Raw genomic sequence first — 21,293 nt, forward strand, 5'->3', positions numbered from 1 at the left:
CCTGTAGAAATACATTAAAATATTAATAATAGTTATCTTTGAGTGGTAAGACTTTGTCTTTTTTATTTCTGTGTATTTTTTTAATATTGAGAATTTATACTTTTATAATGGAAAATTTATTTTGAAAATCTGCCACATAGAAGAGAATTAGATTTACTTTCTATGACTCTGGAGGGAGAACCTCCAAAGATCAGTAGTAGGGGTTAACAACGACCAGGTTTGGGTTCAATATAAGATAAAGTGTTTCTTAGTTAGAGCCATCTAAATATGGAATAGATTGCTAACAAGTCATCTTCTCAATGGATCCTACCCTTACCACTCTATTTAAACTGCATCCTGTTGCAATTTCCCAAATACTTCTAATCTTCCTCAGCATTTTCTAATTCTTTTGGGGGGGGTGGCTGTTTTGGGTCTTTGTTGCTGCACACGGGATTTCTCTAGCTGTGGCGAGTGGGGGCTACTCTTTGTTGCGGTGCACGGGCTTCTTATTGTGGTGGCTTCTCCTGTTGCGGAGCATGGGCTCTAGGCGCGCAGGTTTCAGTAGTTGCAGCACGAGGGCTCAGTACTCACAGCACGAGGGCCCTAGAGCACGTGGGCTTCAGTAGTTGTGGCATATGGGCTCAGTAGTTGTGGCGCTCGGGCTCTAGGACGGGCGGGCTTCAGTAGTTGTGGCACATGGGCTTGGTAGTTGTGGCACGCACGCTCAATAGTTGTGGCGCATGGGCTTAGTTGCTCCACAGCATGTGAGATCTTCCCAGACCAGGTATCGAACCCGTGTCCCCTGCATTGGCAGGCAGATTCTTAACCCACTGCACCACCAGGGAAGTCCCAGTATTTTCTAATTTCTTTTTTTTTTAAAGAAGATATTGGAGGTAGGAGTTTATTAATTTATTTACTTTTGCTGTGTTGGGTCTTCGTTTCTGTGCGAGGGCTTTCTCTAGTTGTGGCAAGCGGGGGCCACTCTTCATTGCAGTGCGTGGGCCTCTCACTGTCGTGGCCTCTCTTGTTGTGGAGCACAGGCTCCAGACGTGCAGGCTCAGTAGTTGTGGCTCACGGGCCTAGTTGCTCCGCAGCATGTGGGATCCTCCCAGACCAGGGCTCGAACCCGTGTCCCCTGCATTGGCAGGCAGATTCTCAACCACTGCACCGCCAGGGAAGCCCCGTATTTTCTAATTTTTTATGTCACTAATAATCTATAAAAATACTAGATGATTTACTTACTTAGTATGCTAATTGTTTACTATATATCTCCCTCTTCTAGAATGCTAGTTTACTGATATATTCCAAGAATCTTGACCACTGCTTGGCACATTAAAGGTACTTAATATATGTTCAGTTAATTAATAAATGTTTTCTTATTAATTATTCTGATCTTTATCTCCTTAGGCCAACCTTTACTGTTGCCATATAAGCCTTCTGGTAGTACGAAGATGTACTATGTTCCCCAATTAAGACAAATTCCTTCATCTCTGGATTCCAAGTCAGACACCACCATTGAGAGCTCACACTCAGGTATTATGCAGAAATTATTCAAAATTTTATTTTTTGAAATTTCATTTGTGGATTGGCTGTTTAATTCTGGATGACATATGAAAGCTCAGGGCTATTTAATCTTTAAGTGAAACATGGAGCTTTTCATGACTCAGTTTCTGGTTCTGATAGGTGAGTTATTTGGTCAGATGTATTGTGTGCACTCAAACATTTGATAAATATTTGAAGAAAATTGTATGAACAGTTACTTGTTTGGGTTAGTGGGCTCCATCTAGGACAAAGGTTTCCAAGTTTTCTCTGTTCACAGTCACCTTAGTGTTTGGGTGATTTCTTTTCTCATCATCATGGGGATATAAATCATCAGCAGCATATAAATACATGAAGTACTTTTTCAGATACTAAGCTATTATGTTATTAGAACATAAAAATATTTACCGTTTTGATCTTACAACTTAATAAACAAAATATTTTTGGTTTTGTGTTTGAAAGAAAACATTTTACTTTGTTCATAAATATGCATAATTACTTGCTAATGAGATATGTTTGGCTATTAGGGCACAGTTTCTCAAACCTTGAGATGAAATTGGACACAACCACCCTCATTTATTGCTTTTGTTATAGAAACTGTCAAAAATCCAACTCTGCAGAGATACAGACAGCAGCATTGAAAGGAATGTAGCAGTATCTAATGTTGGAACTTTAAACTATCTTTAGCTATTAGTTTTTGTCCTGTACACCAGATATTAAATATCACTGTTTCCCTAGAATTTTAAAATATCCCACAGCATCCCCGTGAGATCACCACAATAGAACTGCAGATTTAGAAAATGAATAGCATCCCATAGAGGAACTGAATAAATATTTTCTGTGGAAAATTATGAGATAAGGATACTGAGTTGGTATGGTGTGGGGTTTTGATTGTTGGGATAACATATTGATTGGTCCACAGGCGTTGACTCGGTTCAGTTTAGATATAAATTGTTCATGATTTGTCATAAGATATCTTTATAGGTGTAGAAATTAAAAAGAAAGAAGTTGTCCCCGGTCTTAACGCAGATTTTCTGTTAATTTTAAGAGGACCCAACTAGTATCTAATAGTAACTGAGTTAAAGGCCCTGGTATAATTGCTCCTGATTTCCCACTGTGATGCCACTGAAAAAAAGAACCACAAAATGCTCATATGTTAGGATTGCTTATTAAGCCTGTAACCAGGAACTGGAAGAAATTTTCACTACCTGCATGGCTATGATTTTAAAAACACACTTAATGGCTACACAAGCTTACTTAATTGATTGTAGGTAGGAAAATCTTTTATCTCAGTCTCACTTTCAGCCGCCTAGTTCAGAAGACAGCATGTACTAATAGAAGTCTAATCAGGTGTTCCAATATTTTTTGAGGCCTCCTGTGTACTTCTATTCATTTACATCCTAACTCTTCCCTTTGGAGACATTAACTTTGAGAAAACTTAGACAGTAGTAGGAAGAGAAAATGACTCAGGGATGGTACATTGTATCCTGAGAAATACTGTCCCTATAAATAAAGTACTGAATGCATCAATTAGACAAGAAGAGATCTGTTAGCTATATACACTTGAGGTTGTCATTTTTCATGTTCTGCATCTATTCTGAGAGTGAGGGAGTTGACAGTAGAAGATAATAGTTTCTTAGACCAGTAGAGCCGTTCTAGATGAAAGCCTAGGAATTGTTCTGATAGATATTGTCTGTTAGTATGTTGTGATTCTATAGATATTAGAAAGATCCAACTAGAGTTTGGGGCCAAGGGCAAGTCATAAACCATTGCAAATATTTGGACCAAATAATTTCTCTTCAGTTGAGAATGAGTAAACAATTGAACTCATAAAATTCTTTTAAAAACAAAAACAAAGGGACTTCCCTGGTGGTACAGTGGTTAAGAATCCGCCTGCCAATACAGAGGACATGGGTTCCAGCCCTGGTCCGGGAAGTTCCCACATGCCACAGAGCAACTAAGTCCGCGTGCCACAATTACTGAGCCTGTGCTTTAGAGCCTGTGAGCCACAACTACTGAGCCATGTGCCACAACTACTGAAGCCTGCACGCCTAGAGCCCGTGCTTCGCAACAAGAGAAGCCACTGCAATGAGAAGCCCGCGCACTGCAACAAAGAGTAGCCCCCACTTGCCACAACTAGAGAAAGCCCATGCACAGCACCGAAGACCCTACACAGCCAAAAATAAAAATAAATAAATTAAAAACAAAACAAAAATGCAAGGCAAAGGTAATCTTGCAAAGAAAGAGATAGATGTTAGAGATTTACTCATTAGGACAAGTAACACTCTTTTTTTTTTTTTTTTTTTTTGCGGTATGCGGGCCTCTCACTGTTGTGGCCTCTCTCGTTGTGGAGCACAGGCTCCGGACGCACAGGCTCAGTGGCCATGGCTCACGGGCCTAGCCGCTCCGTGGCATGTGGGGTCTTCCCAGACCGGGGCACGAACCCGTGTCTCCTGCATCAGCAGGCGGACTCTCAACCACTGTGCCACCAGGGAAGCCCCAAGTAACACTCTTAAGTAGTAACAGGATTTCATTTATATCTGACGGTAAGTTCTGTGAAGTTAGGTACTATGTCTTTTTTTTTAAGCCATTTTATACCTCATACCAATATGTAATTTAGATGTTATTTTTATATTCATTTAAAGACATTTAAATACTTTATGTACTAATACTTACTGTCAACAGGAGCAAAAAGCCATGGGGAGAGAACTGGCTGGGATTTTAAAAACAAAGTGAGGAGTTAATAGCAGAAAAAAATGGTAGAGTAAAGACCTCCAAAATTTTGCCCTGTAATAAAAGCAACAGAATTTTGGCAAAACTTTATGGAAAACTTTTCCAAAACTCTGGAAATTAGCTAAAGGCTTGTAGCTTTTGTGGTAAGCATTTATTCAAGAAAAATGGCTGAACCTTGATAAGAATAGTAGGCTTGTGGCATTTTAACTTGCCCTATTCTCATTGCCACACTCAGCTCAGTGATAACCTTGAAAAATATCAGCCTTCATTCCCAGGACTGGAGGGAGCAGAACAGAGCTGGACCTCTTTCAAAATTTCATTCCCAAAGAATTGTCAGTATTTGACCTGTCTGATGGCTCTCTGGAAGACTCCACTTAAAAGGCTTATCTTTATTTGACCTTACTCAGAGCTATCCAGTGTGTATGAGCCTCTGTGTCTATGTGTGAGGTGTTTGTCAAAAAACACTTACAGGCAAGTGTTTTATTTTAGTTTCTTAAATATTTATTTATTTTATTTATTTATTTTGGCTGCGCCGGGTCTTAGTTGCACCACTCAGGATCTTCATTGCGGCATGTGGACTCCTTAGTTGCAGGACCTAGTTCCCTGACCAGGGATTGATCCCGGGCCCCCTGCATTGGGAGCTCGGAGTCTTACCCCCTGGACCACCAGGGAAGTCCCCAGGCAAGTGTTTTAATGTCACAATGCATGAGGCAGTGGATAACACTTGAGACAAACGATAGACTAACCAAAAGCTTTAACGGAAAAACTGAGGATGAGATGTCCATAGATATTTTGAAAAGCATTAACATATTCCTAGGACTCTAGAAGACCACAGATGTGCACAGGCCTGAGTGCATGCTGAGGAAAGACCTGAGAGGGACCTACCCTTTACTTTGGCTGCCCTTGAGGCTCTGGGCAAGAAGAAAAAGAAGGCTAAGGCAGAATTGATAACTCCCTGCCCTCAGCGTTGACGGCTATGTGCATGTAGTCCCTCGGCAAAGACTGGGAGATTTGTTGTTTCTAGATGTTTAAGGATATCTCCATCTAGGTGTTAGCTGACCACTAAGCTAGTTGAGTGGCAGCTTCCGTAGACTTTATATAATTTGTTCAGAAAAGTTACTTTAAAAAAACAGCATAAAGCAACAGCAGGAAACCCTAGGGAGGTAGTAGACTCTGATTTCCAGGGTTGTCACATTATTTTTTTTAAGATGTCCAGTTTTCAACAAAAAGTTACAAGATATGGAAATTCAAAATAAAAAATATATATATATGGTCCATACAAAAGATAAATAGCAGTTTAGAAACTGTCTGTGAGGAATCTCAGACATTGGACTTACTAAATGAAGACTTTAAAATAGCTATTTAAAATATGTTCAAAGAACTAAATGACACGATGTCTAAAGAAGTATAAGAACAGTGTCTTACCAAATAGAGAATATCAATAAAGAGAAATTACAAAAAAGAACCAAATAGAAGATCTGTAGTTGAAAAGTACAATAACTGAAATAAAAAATTGACTGGAGAAAGCTCAGTATCAGATTTGAACAGGCAGAAGAATGAATCAGTGAACTTGAAGATAGGCCAATTGAGATTATCCAGTGTGAGAAACAGAAAGAAAAAAGAATGAAGAGAAATTAACAGAATCTCAGAGTCCTATGGGACACCTTCAAGCATCCTATTATACACATAATGGGAGTTCCAGATGAAGAGACAGAAAAAGAGACTGAAGGAGTATTTGGAGAAATAATGGCCTAAAATTTCACAAATTTGATGACTGCTGTTAATCTGCACATCCCAAAAGCTCAAGGAAGTCCAAGCATGATACAGTCAAAGAGATCCACATCTAGATACATCATAAACCATCAAATGACAAAGACAGTGTTAAAGCAGCAAGAGCAGAGTTATCATGTACAAAGAATCTTCAATAAGACTAATTGCTGATTTTTCATCAGAAACCATAAAGGCCAGAAGGCATTGCAATGACATATGCAAAGAGCTGAGGAAAGACACCTGCCTACCAAGTATTCTGTACCTAGCAAAACTACCCTTCAAAAATGAAGGAGAGATTAAGACATTCTCAGATAAACAACAGTTGAAAGACTCCACTGCTAGCAAACTGAACCACAGAAAATACTAAAGAGATTCTTTTCAAGGTGAAATGGTGGACACCAGACAGTAACTTAAAACCACACGAAAAAAGTACTAAAGGTAACTACATAAGTAAATACAAAAGACAGTATAAATGTATTTTTGTTTGTAATTCAGTTTTTCTCCTATATGACTTAAAAAGACAAATGCAGTACAAGCAAGTCCCAAATACATAAAGAAAAACTAACAGAATTAAAATGAAAAAACCTGACACTATTTTTTAAAATAAATTTATTTATTTATAGTTTTATTTTTGACTGCGTTGGGTTTTCGTTGCTGTGCGCGGGGCGGGCTTTCTCTAGTTGTGGCGAGCAGGGGCTACTCTTAGTTGTGGTGCACGGGCTTCTCGTTGTGGTGGCTTCTCTTGTTGAGGAGCACAGGCTCTAAGTGCATGGGCTTCAGTAGTTGTGGCTCTTGGGCTCTAGAGCGCAGGTTCTGTAGTTTTGGCGCACGGGCTTAGTTGCTCCGCCGCATGTGGGATCTTCCCAGACCAGGGCTCGAACCCGTGTCCCCTGCATTGGCAGGTGGATTCTTAACCACTGTACCACTGGGGAAGTCCAAAAAACTGACACTATTAAAGGGAGAAATATTTCAAGCCAGCAAAAGGTCATATATTGTATAATTCCATGTATATGAAATGTCCAGAATAAGCAAATCCATACAGACAGAAGGTAGATTAGTGGATGCCAGGAGATGTTGGGGAGGGGAAAATAGGGAGTAACAGCTAACATATACAAGATTTCTTTGTGGGAGCATGACAGAAATGTTCTGGAATTAGATAGCAATATTGGTTGTGAAAATACTAAGAACTAGTGAATTGTACAATTACTTTAATTGGTGAATTTTATGTTTTGTCTCAATTTTGAAAAAAATTGGGGGGGCAGGAATGAACATATGAAGGAAAAGACTGCCTAAAACTGTAAAGATTTGGTAACAGATTTAAAATACATTTTTCAGGCAAGAAAGGGTGGAATTAACATAAAGGAAGTTAAATTAGTGATGAGGACAAATCTGAGAGTCTGCAAAATTACAGAGGAAAAAGAAGAAAATGAAAATGCTGTGAAAGATGATGAGAGACATAAGAAACATAGCTAAGTAAACCAAACCAAGAACTATATCTGTAGCTGAGGAAGAAGGTAATATTCAAACACTTAATTGACTAAAACATCCCTCTCCTGAAAAGGGGAACACTGTATGCAGATTGAAAGTTGTCATAAAAATTCAGGGAAAAATCAGAGACTGAGATACATATCAGAAAAAGATTTTTGAGTCAAAATAAAAAGAAAAAAATCCCATAAATACACAATTTAAAAAAAAGTTAAGAGAACAAAATTTATTCTATCAGGCTTATTTAAAATAATAAATGTAAAAATAATGGAACCAAATCTGTATTTATGGGAAAATTCAAGGATTTATGGACCCAGTGCATTTTCATTAAGCAATGTGACAATGAAGAGACATTTTCACAAGTACACAGCAGCTAGAAAGTATATTCAACCTCTGTACCTTCTTGAAAAATTCACTTGAAGACTCACCCAGCTGAAGAGATGAATCAAAATGAAGAATTCATTACAGAGAAATGAAGCAATGCTGAAAGTGATCAGTGGTGAACTTTGAAGTCAGTTTAACACAACACTCATCTAAATAGAAAATTTAGTTACAAGGTGGAAAAAAAAAGGCCAAAAGTTAATTTTGGAATGAAAGGCATGAAAAGAAAAAACAATTGTATTTTTTGTCTTTTTGACTAAAGAGGTGTCATTTTATTCATGACTTGGTGATCAGATAGGTTAAAGAAGTGTTCATAAAAAATAAATGGGACTTGATTAAAATTTAAAACTTGTGTGCACCAAAAAAAACACTATCAACATAGTAAAAAGGTTGCTCACGGAATTGGGAAAAACATTTGCAATTCGTATATCTGATGAGAGATGACTATCCATAATATATGAAGAAGTCTTACAGTTCAACAACAGCAAAAAGCAATCTAATTTTTAAATGAGTACAGAATCTGAAGAGACATTTCTCCAGGAAAGATACAGATGGCCAAAAAGAACGTGAAAAGATGTTTTACATCATTAGTCATGAAGGAAATGCAAATAAAAACTATAAAGAGATACCACTTCATACCCATTAGGATGGCTTTTATGAAATAAAAAAGAGCACGGGTTGGCAGGGATATGGTGAAATTGGAACTCTTGTGTATTGCTGATGGGAATGTAAAATGGTATAGCCACTGTGGAAAACAGTGTAGTGGTTCATCAAAAAATTAAGCATAGAATTACTATATGATCTAGCAATTCTGCTTCTAAGTATATACCCAAAAGAATTGAAAGCAGGGATTTGAACAGATTTTGAACAGCCAGGTTCATAGCAGCATTATTAACAATAGCCAAAGGGTGAGAACAATCCAGATGTCTATCAACTGATGGATGGATCAATACAATGTGATACATACATACAGTAGAATATTCAGCCTTAAAAAGGAGTGAATTTTTGGGGCTTCTCTGGTGGCGCAGTGGTTGAGAGTCCGCCTGCCGATGCAGGGGACACGGATTCATGCCCCAGTCCGGGAAGATCCCATGTGCCGTGGAGCGGCTGGGCCCGTGAGCCATGGCTGCTGGGCCTGCGCGTCCGGAGCCTGTGCTCCGCAGCGGGAGAGGCCACAACAGTGAGAGGCCCTTGTAACGCAAAAAAAAAAAAAAAAAAAAAAAAGTGAATTTCTGACACATGCTACACTGTGGATGGACTTTGAAGGCATTGTGCTAAGTAATACAAGCCAGTCACAAAAGGTTTGGAGGAGGAGGGAAAGCGAGTTATTGTTTAGTAGGTACAGAGTTTCCATTTGGGAAAATGAGTTAATTCTGGAGATGGATGGTGTGATGGTTGCACAACAATGTGAATATACTTAATGCCTGAACTTCTATACTTAAAAATGTTTAAAATGGTAAATTTTATGTATATTTTACCACAATGGAAAAAAGCTACCAAAAAAAAACTCAAAAAGAATTTTAAAACTAGATATCTGTCTTCCAAATTATTGTTGAGTATATAAAATTAGCAAAATAACATAGAACAAGAACAGGAAACAAGAGGGGCTTCCATGGTGGTGCAGTGGTTAAGAATCTGCCTGCCATCGCAGGGGACACAGGTTCAAGCCCTGGTCCAGGAAGATCCCACATGCCGTGGAGCAGCTAAGTCCATGCACCACAACTACTGAGCCCGCATGCCACGACTACTGAAGCCTGCGAGCCTAGAGCCCATGCTCCGCAACAAGAGATGCCACTGCAATGAGAAGCCCGCGCACCACAAGGAAGAGTAGCCCCTGCTTGCCGCAACTAGAGAAAACCCACACATAGCAACAAAGACCCAACGCAGCCAAAAAAAAAAAAACAGGAAACAAGAAACTTTAAGATAGCATAAATAAGTCAGATGAATGGATTACGATGAAATATCTTTAACTATGATAAGTAATTTTGGCATACATTGGCATTATGTCACACATACATTTAAACAAGTTCAATTACATGTATTTAACAGAAAGAGAAGAGGAGAATGAATCTTAAAAGTACAAGTGTGTTGTACCCTCCACACTCTTTTTTTTTTTCCTCCACACTCTTATCAGCATATTATCATGAGAGAGTTTGAAATGAGAGGTGGGAAACCTCAGTTCTCGAAGTTCAGTGTCCACATTTGACTTTTATAGTTTAAGCATCTTTTAACTTGCTTCCATGAGTATGATTCTAGAGTTTAAGTGTTTTTAGTACAATGTGGTCTCTAAACACAAGTCAGGTACTTCATCAGGTGCTTAGATGCAGGCACAGTGATTTGTTACAAGCCAGGGGGAAAAAGTGGGCTCTGATGGATTTATTGAGCAGACAAGATATCAATTTCAACCTTCAAGGATGATTTTGACCCTGCATGTTTTTTCATTTTATATGCTGACTTTAAATTCCATTTAAATAAAATATATCTCTATTTGAGTGTGAAAAAAAGATATTGAAACTATATACATTTTGATCCCACTATATATTCATTTAGAAGGATCTATAACCAAAGTATGGTCGAGTTTTTTGGTTTGTTTGTTTTCTGCTTACTTTTCTGAATTTTCTGCAATGACCAGGTTATTTTTTTTTTAAGGTCACAGAAACTTTCAGCTTATGTTCATCTTTTCTTCAACCAAAAAAGTATTAAAGTTCTTACTGTGTTTCTGGCAGATACTATGCTAGGTGCTACATTTATACGGCTGTGCAAAATAAACATGCCCCCTATGATCATGTTCAAGTGGGGAGACACATATTAACAAATAGATACAAATAAGTACATAATTACAAATGATGAGTTAGGAAAATAAAGAAGAGTTTTAAGAGAGTAAAAGGATCCAGTTTAGTTTTAGGAGCCTATGAAGGCCTTTCCAAAGAAGAAACTTTTGAGCTGAGATCTAGAGGATATAGATAAGTTAGGCAAGCAGAGAGTGGGGAGTGAGAGTGTTCTGGCGGAAGGGAGCAGAATGGGAGGAGCTCCAGAAACAGGAAAGTTTGATGCATTTGACAAGTGAGAAGAAGGCAGTGTGGGTAGAGCAGAGCTGTGGCTATACATGGTTAAAGATAGGTAGGTTCAAGATGATCCAGGGTTGTGTAAACCATATTAAGGCATTTGAACTTCCTTCTAGTAGGCAACTGTGGTTTGATTTACATTTGTAAATTTTTTTCAGGCTGCTATATAGAGAATAGCTTGTGGATGGAAAGGCAGGGAGCCCAGGTGCAGGGAGGGTCAAGAAGTAGAAGTGAGGATACCAGTTAGCTGAAGGCTGTTGCAGTAATTAGTGTCAGAGATGGTAGCACCTAGGATTAGAGTGATGATGACAGAGATGGAGAAAAGTAGACACATTCAACTTATTTTTAGGAAATAGTTCTTCCTGGACTTGGTAGTAAAATATGGAGAGTAAGGGAGAAGGAAGTGAAAAAAAAAAGATTTCTAGTTTTCTAGAATAAGCAACTGGGTAAATAAAGGTGCTATTTACTGAAATGGAGAAGCCTGAGGAAGAAGCAGATTTGGAGAAGATGGTCAAAATATCTGCTTTGGACATGTTAAAAATGAGATTTCTGTTCCACATCCATGAAGAGATGTTAAACCTGCAGTTGAATGTAAACAAAGTCGGTTTACAGTTGAATTTGTATGCAAGGGCACTATCTAGAAGGTGGCTCTGTTCACATCATAAACATATGCCATTTTTTATGAAAACATCCAGGTGTGAAGATTCCAAATCTCCTGTTAGAGTTCTGGAGCAATAATGTTAACTCTCTTCCTGCCCGAAACGTAAATCTTCACATATTCTGCAGCTCTGCACAGATGCAGGAAAATAACTACACATACATTCAATAGCATATACACATATGTGTGGCTACACTCTCTTTCAACTGCCTCTCAGCTCCAAGGAGGTTGATTCTCTTGTACATCCATTCACTGCTCTCAGGAACTTAATTATTCTTCCTTACCTAACTCTGAACCTGACATAATCACCTCTCTTGGAGAATAAAGGGAGGTGGTGAAGAGACTCTCACGTATAGTTGTTTGTGTTGTATCATAATATATAAAACAAATTTTTTTATGAGGAAGGGACATCTTTTTCTGATTTTTCCTCCAAATGCTTTAGAGGCTAGCTGTGTCCTGAATGCTAGAATCTGAAGCTCAGAAAACAGGTTCCAGCTAGAGATATATATTTGTTGGTCATCCACATGTAGTGTTCCATACATTGATGATCAATGAGTTCATCCAAAAAGAGAAGAGAACCCAGTTCTGACCCCTTGAGGAACTCCAGCATTGAGAGATTTGGTGGAGGAAAGGACACTAAGGATTTACCAGAGAGGTAGGGAGCAAATAAAAGAACGTGATGCCACGGAAGCAAAGAAAAGCTGAGTGTACATATGACCCAGAAGGCTTAATAGGATCCTTGCAATCTGTCCTGAAATATAACTCATGACTTATTTATATTTATGCTGTACAAATGAACTGATACTTACCCAGCTTTTATTGCCATGCACATTTTAGGTGCTTAGAAAATTCATGAAGTATGGAGTACCAGTTAAGAAAGAAAAGCATCTTTGTAGAAGATAATTCTATAGTTACTATAAACTCTTGTACATCCAGAGATGTTCTTTTGCCTCTTAGATGTGACATGGATAAACTTCTCTTATCAGTTCCTATATTAGTGGATTTAAGAATATTGAAATATATTTTAAAGAAAATAAAGTTACTTTCAAATCTTGTATTACTTTATCACATAAAATTTTCCTTACAATGTTTTGTCTTTCGTATTATTGTCAGATTAAGCTTCCTAAAATGTAACTGATTGCAGTTCCCTTTATTAAAAAATCCTTAATGATGTTGCATTTCATGTACAGTAAGATTTACACTCTTTACCCCTTTAGCTTGGGATTCCATGCCCTGCTGAATTTTGTCCCAAACAATTTTTTTTTTTTTTTGCGGTATGCGGGCCTCTCACCGTTGTGGCCTCTCCCATTGCGGAGCACAGGCTCCGGACGTGCAGGCTCAGCGGCCATGGCTCACGGGCCCAGCCGCTCCATGGCATGTGGGATCTTCCTGGACCGGGGCACGAACCTGTGTCCCCTGCATCGCCAGGCGGACTCTCAACCACTGCGCCACCAGCGAAGCCCCCAAACAATTTTTAATATCTCCCACCACTGTCTTTAATGCAGTCCATAATACAGTCTGACCACAAAAGTATCTGATTTTTTTGTTTAATCTGTTTTCCTGCTTCCTGGTCTTTGCTAATGCTGTAACCTCTACCTAAAATGCCTTTGTTTCTTCCTCTCCATATTTCAAAAAGCCTACTTATTTTCTAAGGTACAAACTATTTTCTCCTCCTGAAACCGTTCCTGAGCCAGAAATTGTCTCCCTTCTAATTTATATGTCTCCTCTTATGTCATTTGCTACTCCAGTATATTGTTGCAATATTGTACATTTCTGACAGCTTCAGTTTGACTGATGTCTCCTTCTGATTACCCTGTAACACTCCCATGGTAGTGCCTTTTTTATAGAAGTGGTTTAAGAGGTAAATTTTTTGTCTTTCTTCAATCTGTACTTGTGTTAACTGTACTACTTTTCCATTTTTCTGTAGGATCCAATGATGCCATTGCTCCAGACTTCCCGGCTCAGGTGCTAGGCACAAGGAATGATGACCTGGCAGACACTGTTAACATTAAACATAAAGAGGGGATCTACAGTAAGAGGGTGGTACCTAAGGCATCCTTGTCAATGGGGAAAAAACCCTTTCAGAAAGATAATGCAGGTGACTGGATTGGCTTTGTGTATTCTGTGGCTTTTTTTTTTTTTTTTTTAAAGGAACTGCTTTATTTATTTATTTATTTATTTATTTATTTATTTATTTATTTATGGCTGTGTTGGGTCTTCGTTTCTGTGCGAGGGCTTTCTCTAGTTGTGGCGAGCGGGGGCCAGTCTTCATCGTGGTGCGTGGGCCTCTCATTATCGCGGCCTCTCTTGTTGCGGAGCACAGGCTCCAGACGCGCAGGCTCAGTATTTGTGGCTCACAGGCCCAGTTGCTCTGGGGCATGTGGGATCTTCCCAGACCAGAGCTCAAACCCGTGTCCCCTGCATTGGCAGGCAGATTCTCAACCACTGCGCCACCAGGGAAGCCCTCTGTGTCGTTTTTTTTTCCTGTTCATCTTAAATGAGAGTATTCTCCAGGCTTTCTTTTTTTTTTCTGCTTTGTTAATGGAAACTTTTCTCCTAGCTGTTTTATTGGATATGTACAAGAAGTAAAATATAAAATCTTTTTAAATGCTTTAGATTTTTTAAAACTGTAGACTTTATTTTCACTATGGGAAATATATTACAACTTTTGAAATGAAATAATATCCATTTAAGTATGTTTTAAAGACTAAAATTCGTAGAAAATCTTGATTAAAATGCCTCATGAATTTATCTGTCAGATGGTACAAACTAATGTCTCATAGGTTGGATTCTGCAGGAAAGTGTATGGCTCACATGGTGTTTTAAATTTTTTTAAATTTTGCTGCCAAGATCTAAAAATAAGATTTTGGGCTTCCCTTGAGAAGTCAGCATATGTAGTTGCACTCAACTTGTATTCCTCCATGGCAGTTATCAGTTGACCCTGAGGCATGCTTGTCCTCTGCAGAGAGGACATACATTCTCCTGTTGGCTTCAGTCCCCACGAGTCTCGGACTCAATCCACTTCATACATCTACCTTGTCAGTCTGGTGACTGTGGGTATTTGAGTTTTCATCCTTGCCCCCAGATACAGGTCCCACTGTTTTATAAAAGCTTTTAATCTTTAGGAATCTGCATGATTTTTTTCCTTTGCATCCCTGACATTGTGCTTCTTTAACTGATGCACAATAGTATTTATTAAATGAAAATTCCAGGAGCCACTGAAAATTCTACATGTATACTTGCGTGTGTTGCTTTGTTGCATTTACAGTTTTTTATTCCTGTGCATAGCTATTAGCCAAGTAGGACCTACTGATCCTGGGGCAGTATTCAAACATAGGCTGGCTCTATGTTCCGGTTTTGGCATAGTGTTAATGGCTTCATGTGATGTTAATGCTTTTATGAGGAAACCGAATGAAAGACTGCTTGCTAAAGTGCACACATTTATTCTTCCACATAACTTTTTGTTGCACTGAAAAGCATTTTGAAGTCTTTTGAAATAAGATAAAAGAAGCACATCTGCCAGTTAACATTGAGGCTGCCATGTAAATAGAAAGGCAAATATTTTTGCAAAATGTAGTTCATAAATGAAAACTCTCATATACTAGCTATGTACTAGTGGCAATTTGGTACATATAGATAACCCTGTGATCCCACTGTCCGACAATTGAGAAGGAGGTGGATATGGAAAAATTGGCAGGGAACAAAGTGATAGACTAAGGGAACTCCATCAGAAGTCTGCACAATGAACTTACCAAATATAACTCCCCTCTAGTTTGCATTTGGTAAGGATGATGTGTGTGAAATAAAGTTGGGCTTTGTTCACTGAGGGACCCCTATAACCTCCCACGTGTTATGTGGGTCTACTGCTACTATTATTGTTGGTCTATTTCCAGACTTTACATCCTAAGGAAAAGTCCTCCTATTTCACCGTTGGAGAAGCCCAGCCTCAGAGCCTCTCACTTTAAAGGATTAAGAAGAATAGAGGGAAGGTACCTGCTGGGGAAAATTGAATAGTGACTTTTGTATAATAGCTAAGTGAGCCCATTAAATATATCAGAAGTAAAAATCTCAGTAGAAGGATTGGAATATAAAAGTGAGAAAATCTGTTAGGAAACAGAACATGAAAAGAAGGGAAAAGGAAAAAAAAATCAAGATTGGCCCCAGAGGGACAACATCAAAAAACAGGTGTTCCGTGGAGATAATAGAGAAGATAGAAAAGAAAAACTCAAAGGACTAGTATAGGAACAAATTCCAAAACTGAAGGATATGAATTTCCATGTTAATAGGAACTGTCATGTACATAAAAATCCACACCAAGGCACATGACCTTGAAATTTTGAAACACTGGCAAGGAAGGAGATTCTGAAAGCTTCCAGAAAGACAGCAGGTACCATATAAAGAAATGCAAATTAGACTGACATTAAGCTTTTCAAAAATAATACATGGAACTAGAAACCAAAGGAGTAATGCCTTGAAATTCTGAGGGAAAATTATTTCACTAAATAAAACGAAGGAGTAGATTTAATTTTTTTTAAAGGAAAACATGGGATGGAGGAAATGGGGCCAACATAGAAGAGAGGGGAAAGGAATTGCCATTGCAGCAGTGGTACAGAAGATCTAGAACAAGTTCAGATTGAGGACTAAGAAAAAGGTCCAGTTGATAGAATACCTTATGTAGTTGACTGTATTTAGAAGAGATTTTCAATTCTATTTACATTTATGAGGATGATGTAGGGATTGGTATATAGAAACATAGCAAATGCAAAAATAGGCAATTATTAACTCCTCAGTAAAAGCAAAACTTTGTAAAAGAAAATAAATGTGATTACAGTATACTAGTTGGTTTAACTGTGAATAATAGAAACATAACACAATCACTGAATATTGATTTAATCATCATGACTACAACTTACATAATATATAAACAGTGAACATTAATATAGGGCTAAAACTTTTCAGAAGATATATTGAGGGAATATGGGTGTGACAGGAAAGTTCTATAAAAGGTAAATCCATATTGATCATAAAAGGAAATAAAAAAATAATTTCTGGAACTAAAAAGGATACAGCAATATAAAGGCATGTTATTGGGAAGCAAGGATAGTGATACTAGAAGAAATGGCTAAATAAATCGGTGGTTTTTGAAAACTGTTGATTTCTGTTACAAGTTTACTGGAACTATTTGACTTTCAAAACCATTTGTCTATGTTCTTTTGATTAGATTACAGTTTATTTTGCCTTACCTCCCAAAACATGGAAGAGATAGAAAATGATATATTTGGCAAATACTAACTAAAATAAAGCTAATGAGCAATGTTAATATTGACAAAATAAAATTCCAGGCCAAAAAATATTAATATATATTATGAGTTTACCGTGTAATAACAAAAGGCTCAAATATACCAATAAGATAAAATTTGAGTTTATTTTCTTTTACTCAAACTTGTATGCAGGAAAAATGACAGGAAAATATAGGTAAACCCAACAATACATATCTATCAGAAACTGAGAGACCAGGAAAGAAAATTAAAGTAGACAAGATTTTAAAATGGAATTTAAAAGTTTGACTTACTATAGAGAACTTTTCATTTTTTAAAGAACACACGGAACACTTAGAAAAATTGATGAAGCTGTTGGTTTTGAAGAATTGATGTTCAAACAGAACAGCTTCTTTGACTACAGTGTAGCTAAATTAGAACTCAACAATAAAAACATGGAATAACAAAATGAAACAAAAATCTGTTTTATGGGTTAAGTAGTAATCTCCCCAAAATTCAGGTCCACAGGAAACTTCAGAATGTGATGTTGTTTGGAAATAGGGTCTTTGCAGATGTCATTAGTTAAAGATCTCTAGGTTATATCATCCTGGATGTAGGGTGGGCCTTAAATCCAATGATTAGTGTACTTATAAAAAGAGGAGAGGAGGCCACATGAAGACAGGAGCAGAGATTGGAATTATTCTGTCCAAAGCCAGGGAGCACTAGGGGTCACTAGAAGCTGGAAGAGACAAGGAAAGATTCTCCCAGATAGACTTTTGAGAGACCATGTTCCTGCTGACACTTTGATTTCAATTTATAGACTCCAGATCTGTGGGAGAATAAATTTATTTTGTTTTAAGCCGCTCAGTTTGTAGTAATTTATTGTGGCAGCCCTAGGAAACTAATATACCTAATATGTAAATATTATATATATATACTAATATAATAAACATGTATTTGAAAATTTAAAAATGTAATTCTAAGTAACTCAGAAGTTAAAGTCATACTGGAAGTTACAATATATTTAAAACTAAATAATAATAAAATTCTGCTATCAAAATGTATAGAAGGTAGCCAAAGTGATTAGGGGTAATGTTACACCCTTAAATACAAATAATAAAAAATCGAAAAAGAATCTGGAAGATTTACACTACCAAGTATCAAAACTTATTATAAAACTAGTAATTAAGACAGTGTGATGTTGGCACAAGAATAAACAGGCTGACCATAGAAGAGAATACTCCAGATTCACATATATGGACACCTGATTTACAATAAAGGTACCACTGCAATATGGTGGGGGAAAAGATGATCTTTTCAGTAAAATGATGTTAGGTAAATTGGATGTTAGGGATAAAAAAGAACTATGACCCCCCTACATTACACTGTACACCAAAATCAATTCCATATACTTTAGATTTAAATATGAAAGGCATAGATAGATGGATAGGTCAGTCTTCTGCAAGAAAATACAGAGGAGTATGTCCTCACAATCTTGGAATGGGAAAACATTTATTAAATTGGATCCCTACCCCCAAAAAATAGTAGCCATAAAAGAAAAAACTGACAAATATGCCACATTAAATTAAGGGATTCTATTAATTAAACACCAAATAAGAGAGTAAAAGGCAAGCCACAGAGTGGGGAAGATATTTGCAATACATATCTCATAAAGGACTTCTATCCAGAATATAAAAAGAACTCATACAAATCAATATGAAAAAGTTAGTCCAATTTTTAAAAAGGACAGAAGACTTGAATAGGTACTTTTTATAAAAGACTGTCCAATAGCCAATGAACATATGCAAAATATTCAACTTAATTCATCAACAGGGAATTGCAAATTAAGACCACAATAAGATATCTCTGCATACCCATTAAAATGACTGAAATGAAAAAGTTAATACTGTGTTGGTAAGAATATAGAACAAACAGTACTTATTCACTGCTGGTAAGAATGTAAATTGGTAGAGTGACCTTGGAAAGCAATTTGCCATTATCTACTAAGTTACACAAAAGCATAACAGAGCAATTCTGTTCCTAACTATATACTCCACAGAAAAGGATTTGCATGAGCACCGAGACACACATGAATATTTTTTTTTTTTACTTTTACAGTTTAATTTGCAAACAGAATTTTTATAACATTATTTTTAACCAAATCATATCTTGAAAACTGTTTATATAGAAAACCCAGGGAAAAAGTGAACTGTTCATTGTGGAAGGCCTTAAATTACATTATTACAGTAGAAAATACAGGAGGTAGAAGATAACTGAAAAGACTAATGCAACATTAAATTCAAATCTATAGCTCCTGTAGCTACTTAAAACATGGTTTCAGAAACTAAGTCCAACATTTCCAGTAACCATAGAAACAGTTCAAATAAAATTTGCCATGAAAGCCCTTATATCATGCTTGATATAGGGAGGTAGGAAGATGTAAGAACCAGGACACATGAGACATGACATTTTATCTACAACTCCTGTTTGCTTTACTGAGGGTGTAGTTTCAAATTCGTCACCTTCTTCAGCTTCAGACTCAGATTCTTCTTCAACATTTTTGAGCCACTCTACAAACTTTTTCATTTGCTCAAGGAAGACACTTTTCCCCTTGGCAACATGTGCATCTTTATACCACTTGAGAATGGGTTCTTCACTCAGAACTTCAGCTTTATAAAAAAGCACCACTATTTTCTGGAAGGCTTTCATGAAATGAATGTTGTCATAGCAGTACTCCTGAATCTTCAGTAACAGAATCAGCTCAGACTGACCTTGAGTTGTAAAGGCAGCAAGTAGAGGGCTGTATTGCTTCAAGTGCTTGATGGCTTGCTCTGCTACAAGCTCCTCTTTTTTGTTCCATTCCACGGTGCTCATTACACTGGACCATACTATTCCGATGACAGCTAATTCTGGGATGTTGTTTTTTTTCATCTCCTCCTTGACATACAAAATTATATCCTTAAATGGATCACCACGGGACACCTGTTGAAGTTCTTTCTGGAGTTCCTTACGAGCTCCTATGGTTTGCTGATTCCAAACATACTGTGAAAGCTCTTTCAAGCCTGCCTCAGTAAAATACTTTGTGAAGTGTTCAACGCTTTGTTTATTGGCAGGAAAAAGTTCCATCAGTCTGTTATCCATGCTCACTTTCCGAAGACTTGGAGCTACTGCATTGATATCTTTTTCATTTATCCATGATTTAAAGAGCTTTACAGCAAAAGCTGCTGAAACCCCTTCTTTAACCAAATTCTCATTATAAAGGCTATTAAGAATGGATGCATTAAGTGTTCCATTAGCCAGAAGAACACCAGTCAACATAGCCAGCTTGTTCCTCTCCGACTCTGAAAAACCCTTTAAGAACAGCAGCAGCTTTTTAACTTCATCTTCAAACCTTTCTCCAGGTATTTGTAGCACCTGATTAACTTGTTAAAAACCTGAGCAAATGCTTGCATGGTCTCTAGGTCTTCTTGTGGTGCGACCACACATCTGTACGCATCATGTCATCTGCCAGTGTACCACCTGGGGCCAGCATTCCACCGGCCACCAGAATGTCAAAGAATGTTTCTGCATATCGGTGGTAATCAAGTTTTGCTCCGGAAGCATCAAGAAATTTCGCTACTGCTTCCAAATCAGTACCAGTTTCAGTTAAGCCTTGAATAATGCAGTTTTGAAACTGAGTAGGGTCAAACCTCTCTTTTTCATCTTTTTCTGTGTTTTTTTTTTTTTTTTTTTTTTTTTTTTTGCGGTACGCGGGCCTCTCACCGCTGTGGCCTCTGCCGTCGCGGAGCACAGCCTCCGGACGCGCAGGCCCAGTGGCCATGGCTCACGGGCCTAGCCGCTCCGCGGCATGTGGGATCCTCCCGGACTGGGACACAAACCCGTGTCCCCTGCATCGGCAGGCGGACTCCCAACCACTGCGCCACCAGGGATGCCCTCTTTCTGGCTTAAAACGCTGGCCTGATAGCGTTGCCTTTTGCTGCTTTTGATTATTCATAAAAGACACCCGAATTTAAGGCGAAGAGAAAAGAACCAGAAATCCCAGAGGTGGCGGCAACTGCAGCGGTGTGTCCTCTGCCACATGAATATTCTTTACAGCAGTTTTTGTAATAGCTCCAAACTGGCAATTACCCAGATGCCATTATTTTTATATTTATTATGCCATTATTTTTCCAGTAGTATGAGTGAGTTGTACCATATTAACACTGTTGAATAGTAACCAGTAAATGAGACTGAGTAAAAGACAAATATATGTTTTAACACTTAACGAATCTTACAAATATAATGTAAGAGGAGAAAGCAAGACATAAAGGCTATGTGCTGTATTATTCCATTTATATAAAGTTCAGAAATATAAGTAATTTGTCGAATTTAAAATGGGGTGTTATGCTCAGCCTGGGGGAGATAGAAAGAATGAGGGGAGAGCAT

At 37.8% G+C, this 21,293-nt stretch overlaps 1 protein-coding gene and 1 pseudogene across 11 annotated transcripts in view; one reads left to right on the forward strand and one right to left on the reverse strand.

Annotated features, from left to right (window-relative positions):
* Window positions 1–21,293, forward strand: part of ALMS1 (ALMS1 centrosome and basal body associated protein) — a 249,532-nt gene that overhangs the window by 156,350 nt on the left and 71,889 nt on the right. For 8 of the 10 annotated variants that reach the window (XR_014295936.1, XM_082642966.1, XM_082642970.1 and 5 more), the window contains 2 exons: window positions 1,387–1,512; window positions 13,538–13,708. Coding sequence is in view for 8 of the 10 variants with exons in the window: in XM_082642966.1 (XP_082499092.1) it covers window positions 1,387–1,512; window positions 13,538–13,708 (297 nt within the window). In the remaining 2 variants the exon portion in view is untranslated. Of the gene's footprint in view, window positions 1–1,386; window positions 1,513–13,537; window positions 13,709–15,503; window positions 17,770–21,293 lie in introns of those variants that run through there. The other 2 variants (XR_014295937.1, XM_082642973.1) reach the window with 2 other exon arrangements.
* Window positions 19,004–20,407, reverse strand: LOC309815872 (eIF5-mimic protein 2-like; annotated as a pseudogene). The gene has a single exon. The product of its transcript is annotated as an eIF5-mimic protein 2-like (transcript).

The sequence above is a fragment of the Mesoplodon mirus genome, assembly GCF_964341445.2.
Source record: "Mesoplodon mirus genome assembly, chromosome: 14".
Classification (NCBI taxonomy): Eukaryota; Metazoa; Chordata; class Mammalia; order Artiodactyla; family Ziphiidae; genus Mesoplodon; species Mesoplodon mirus.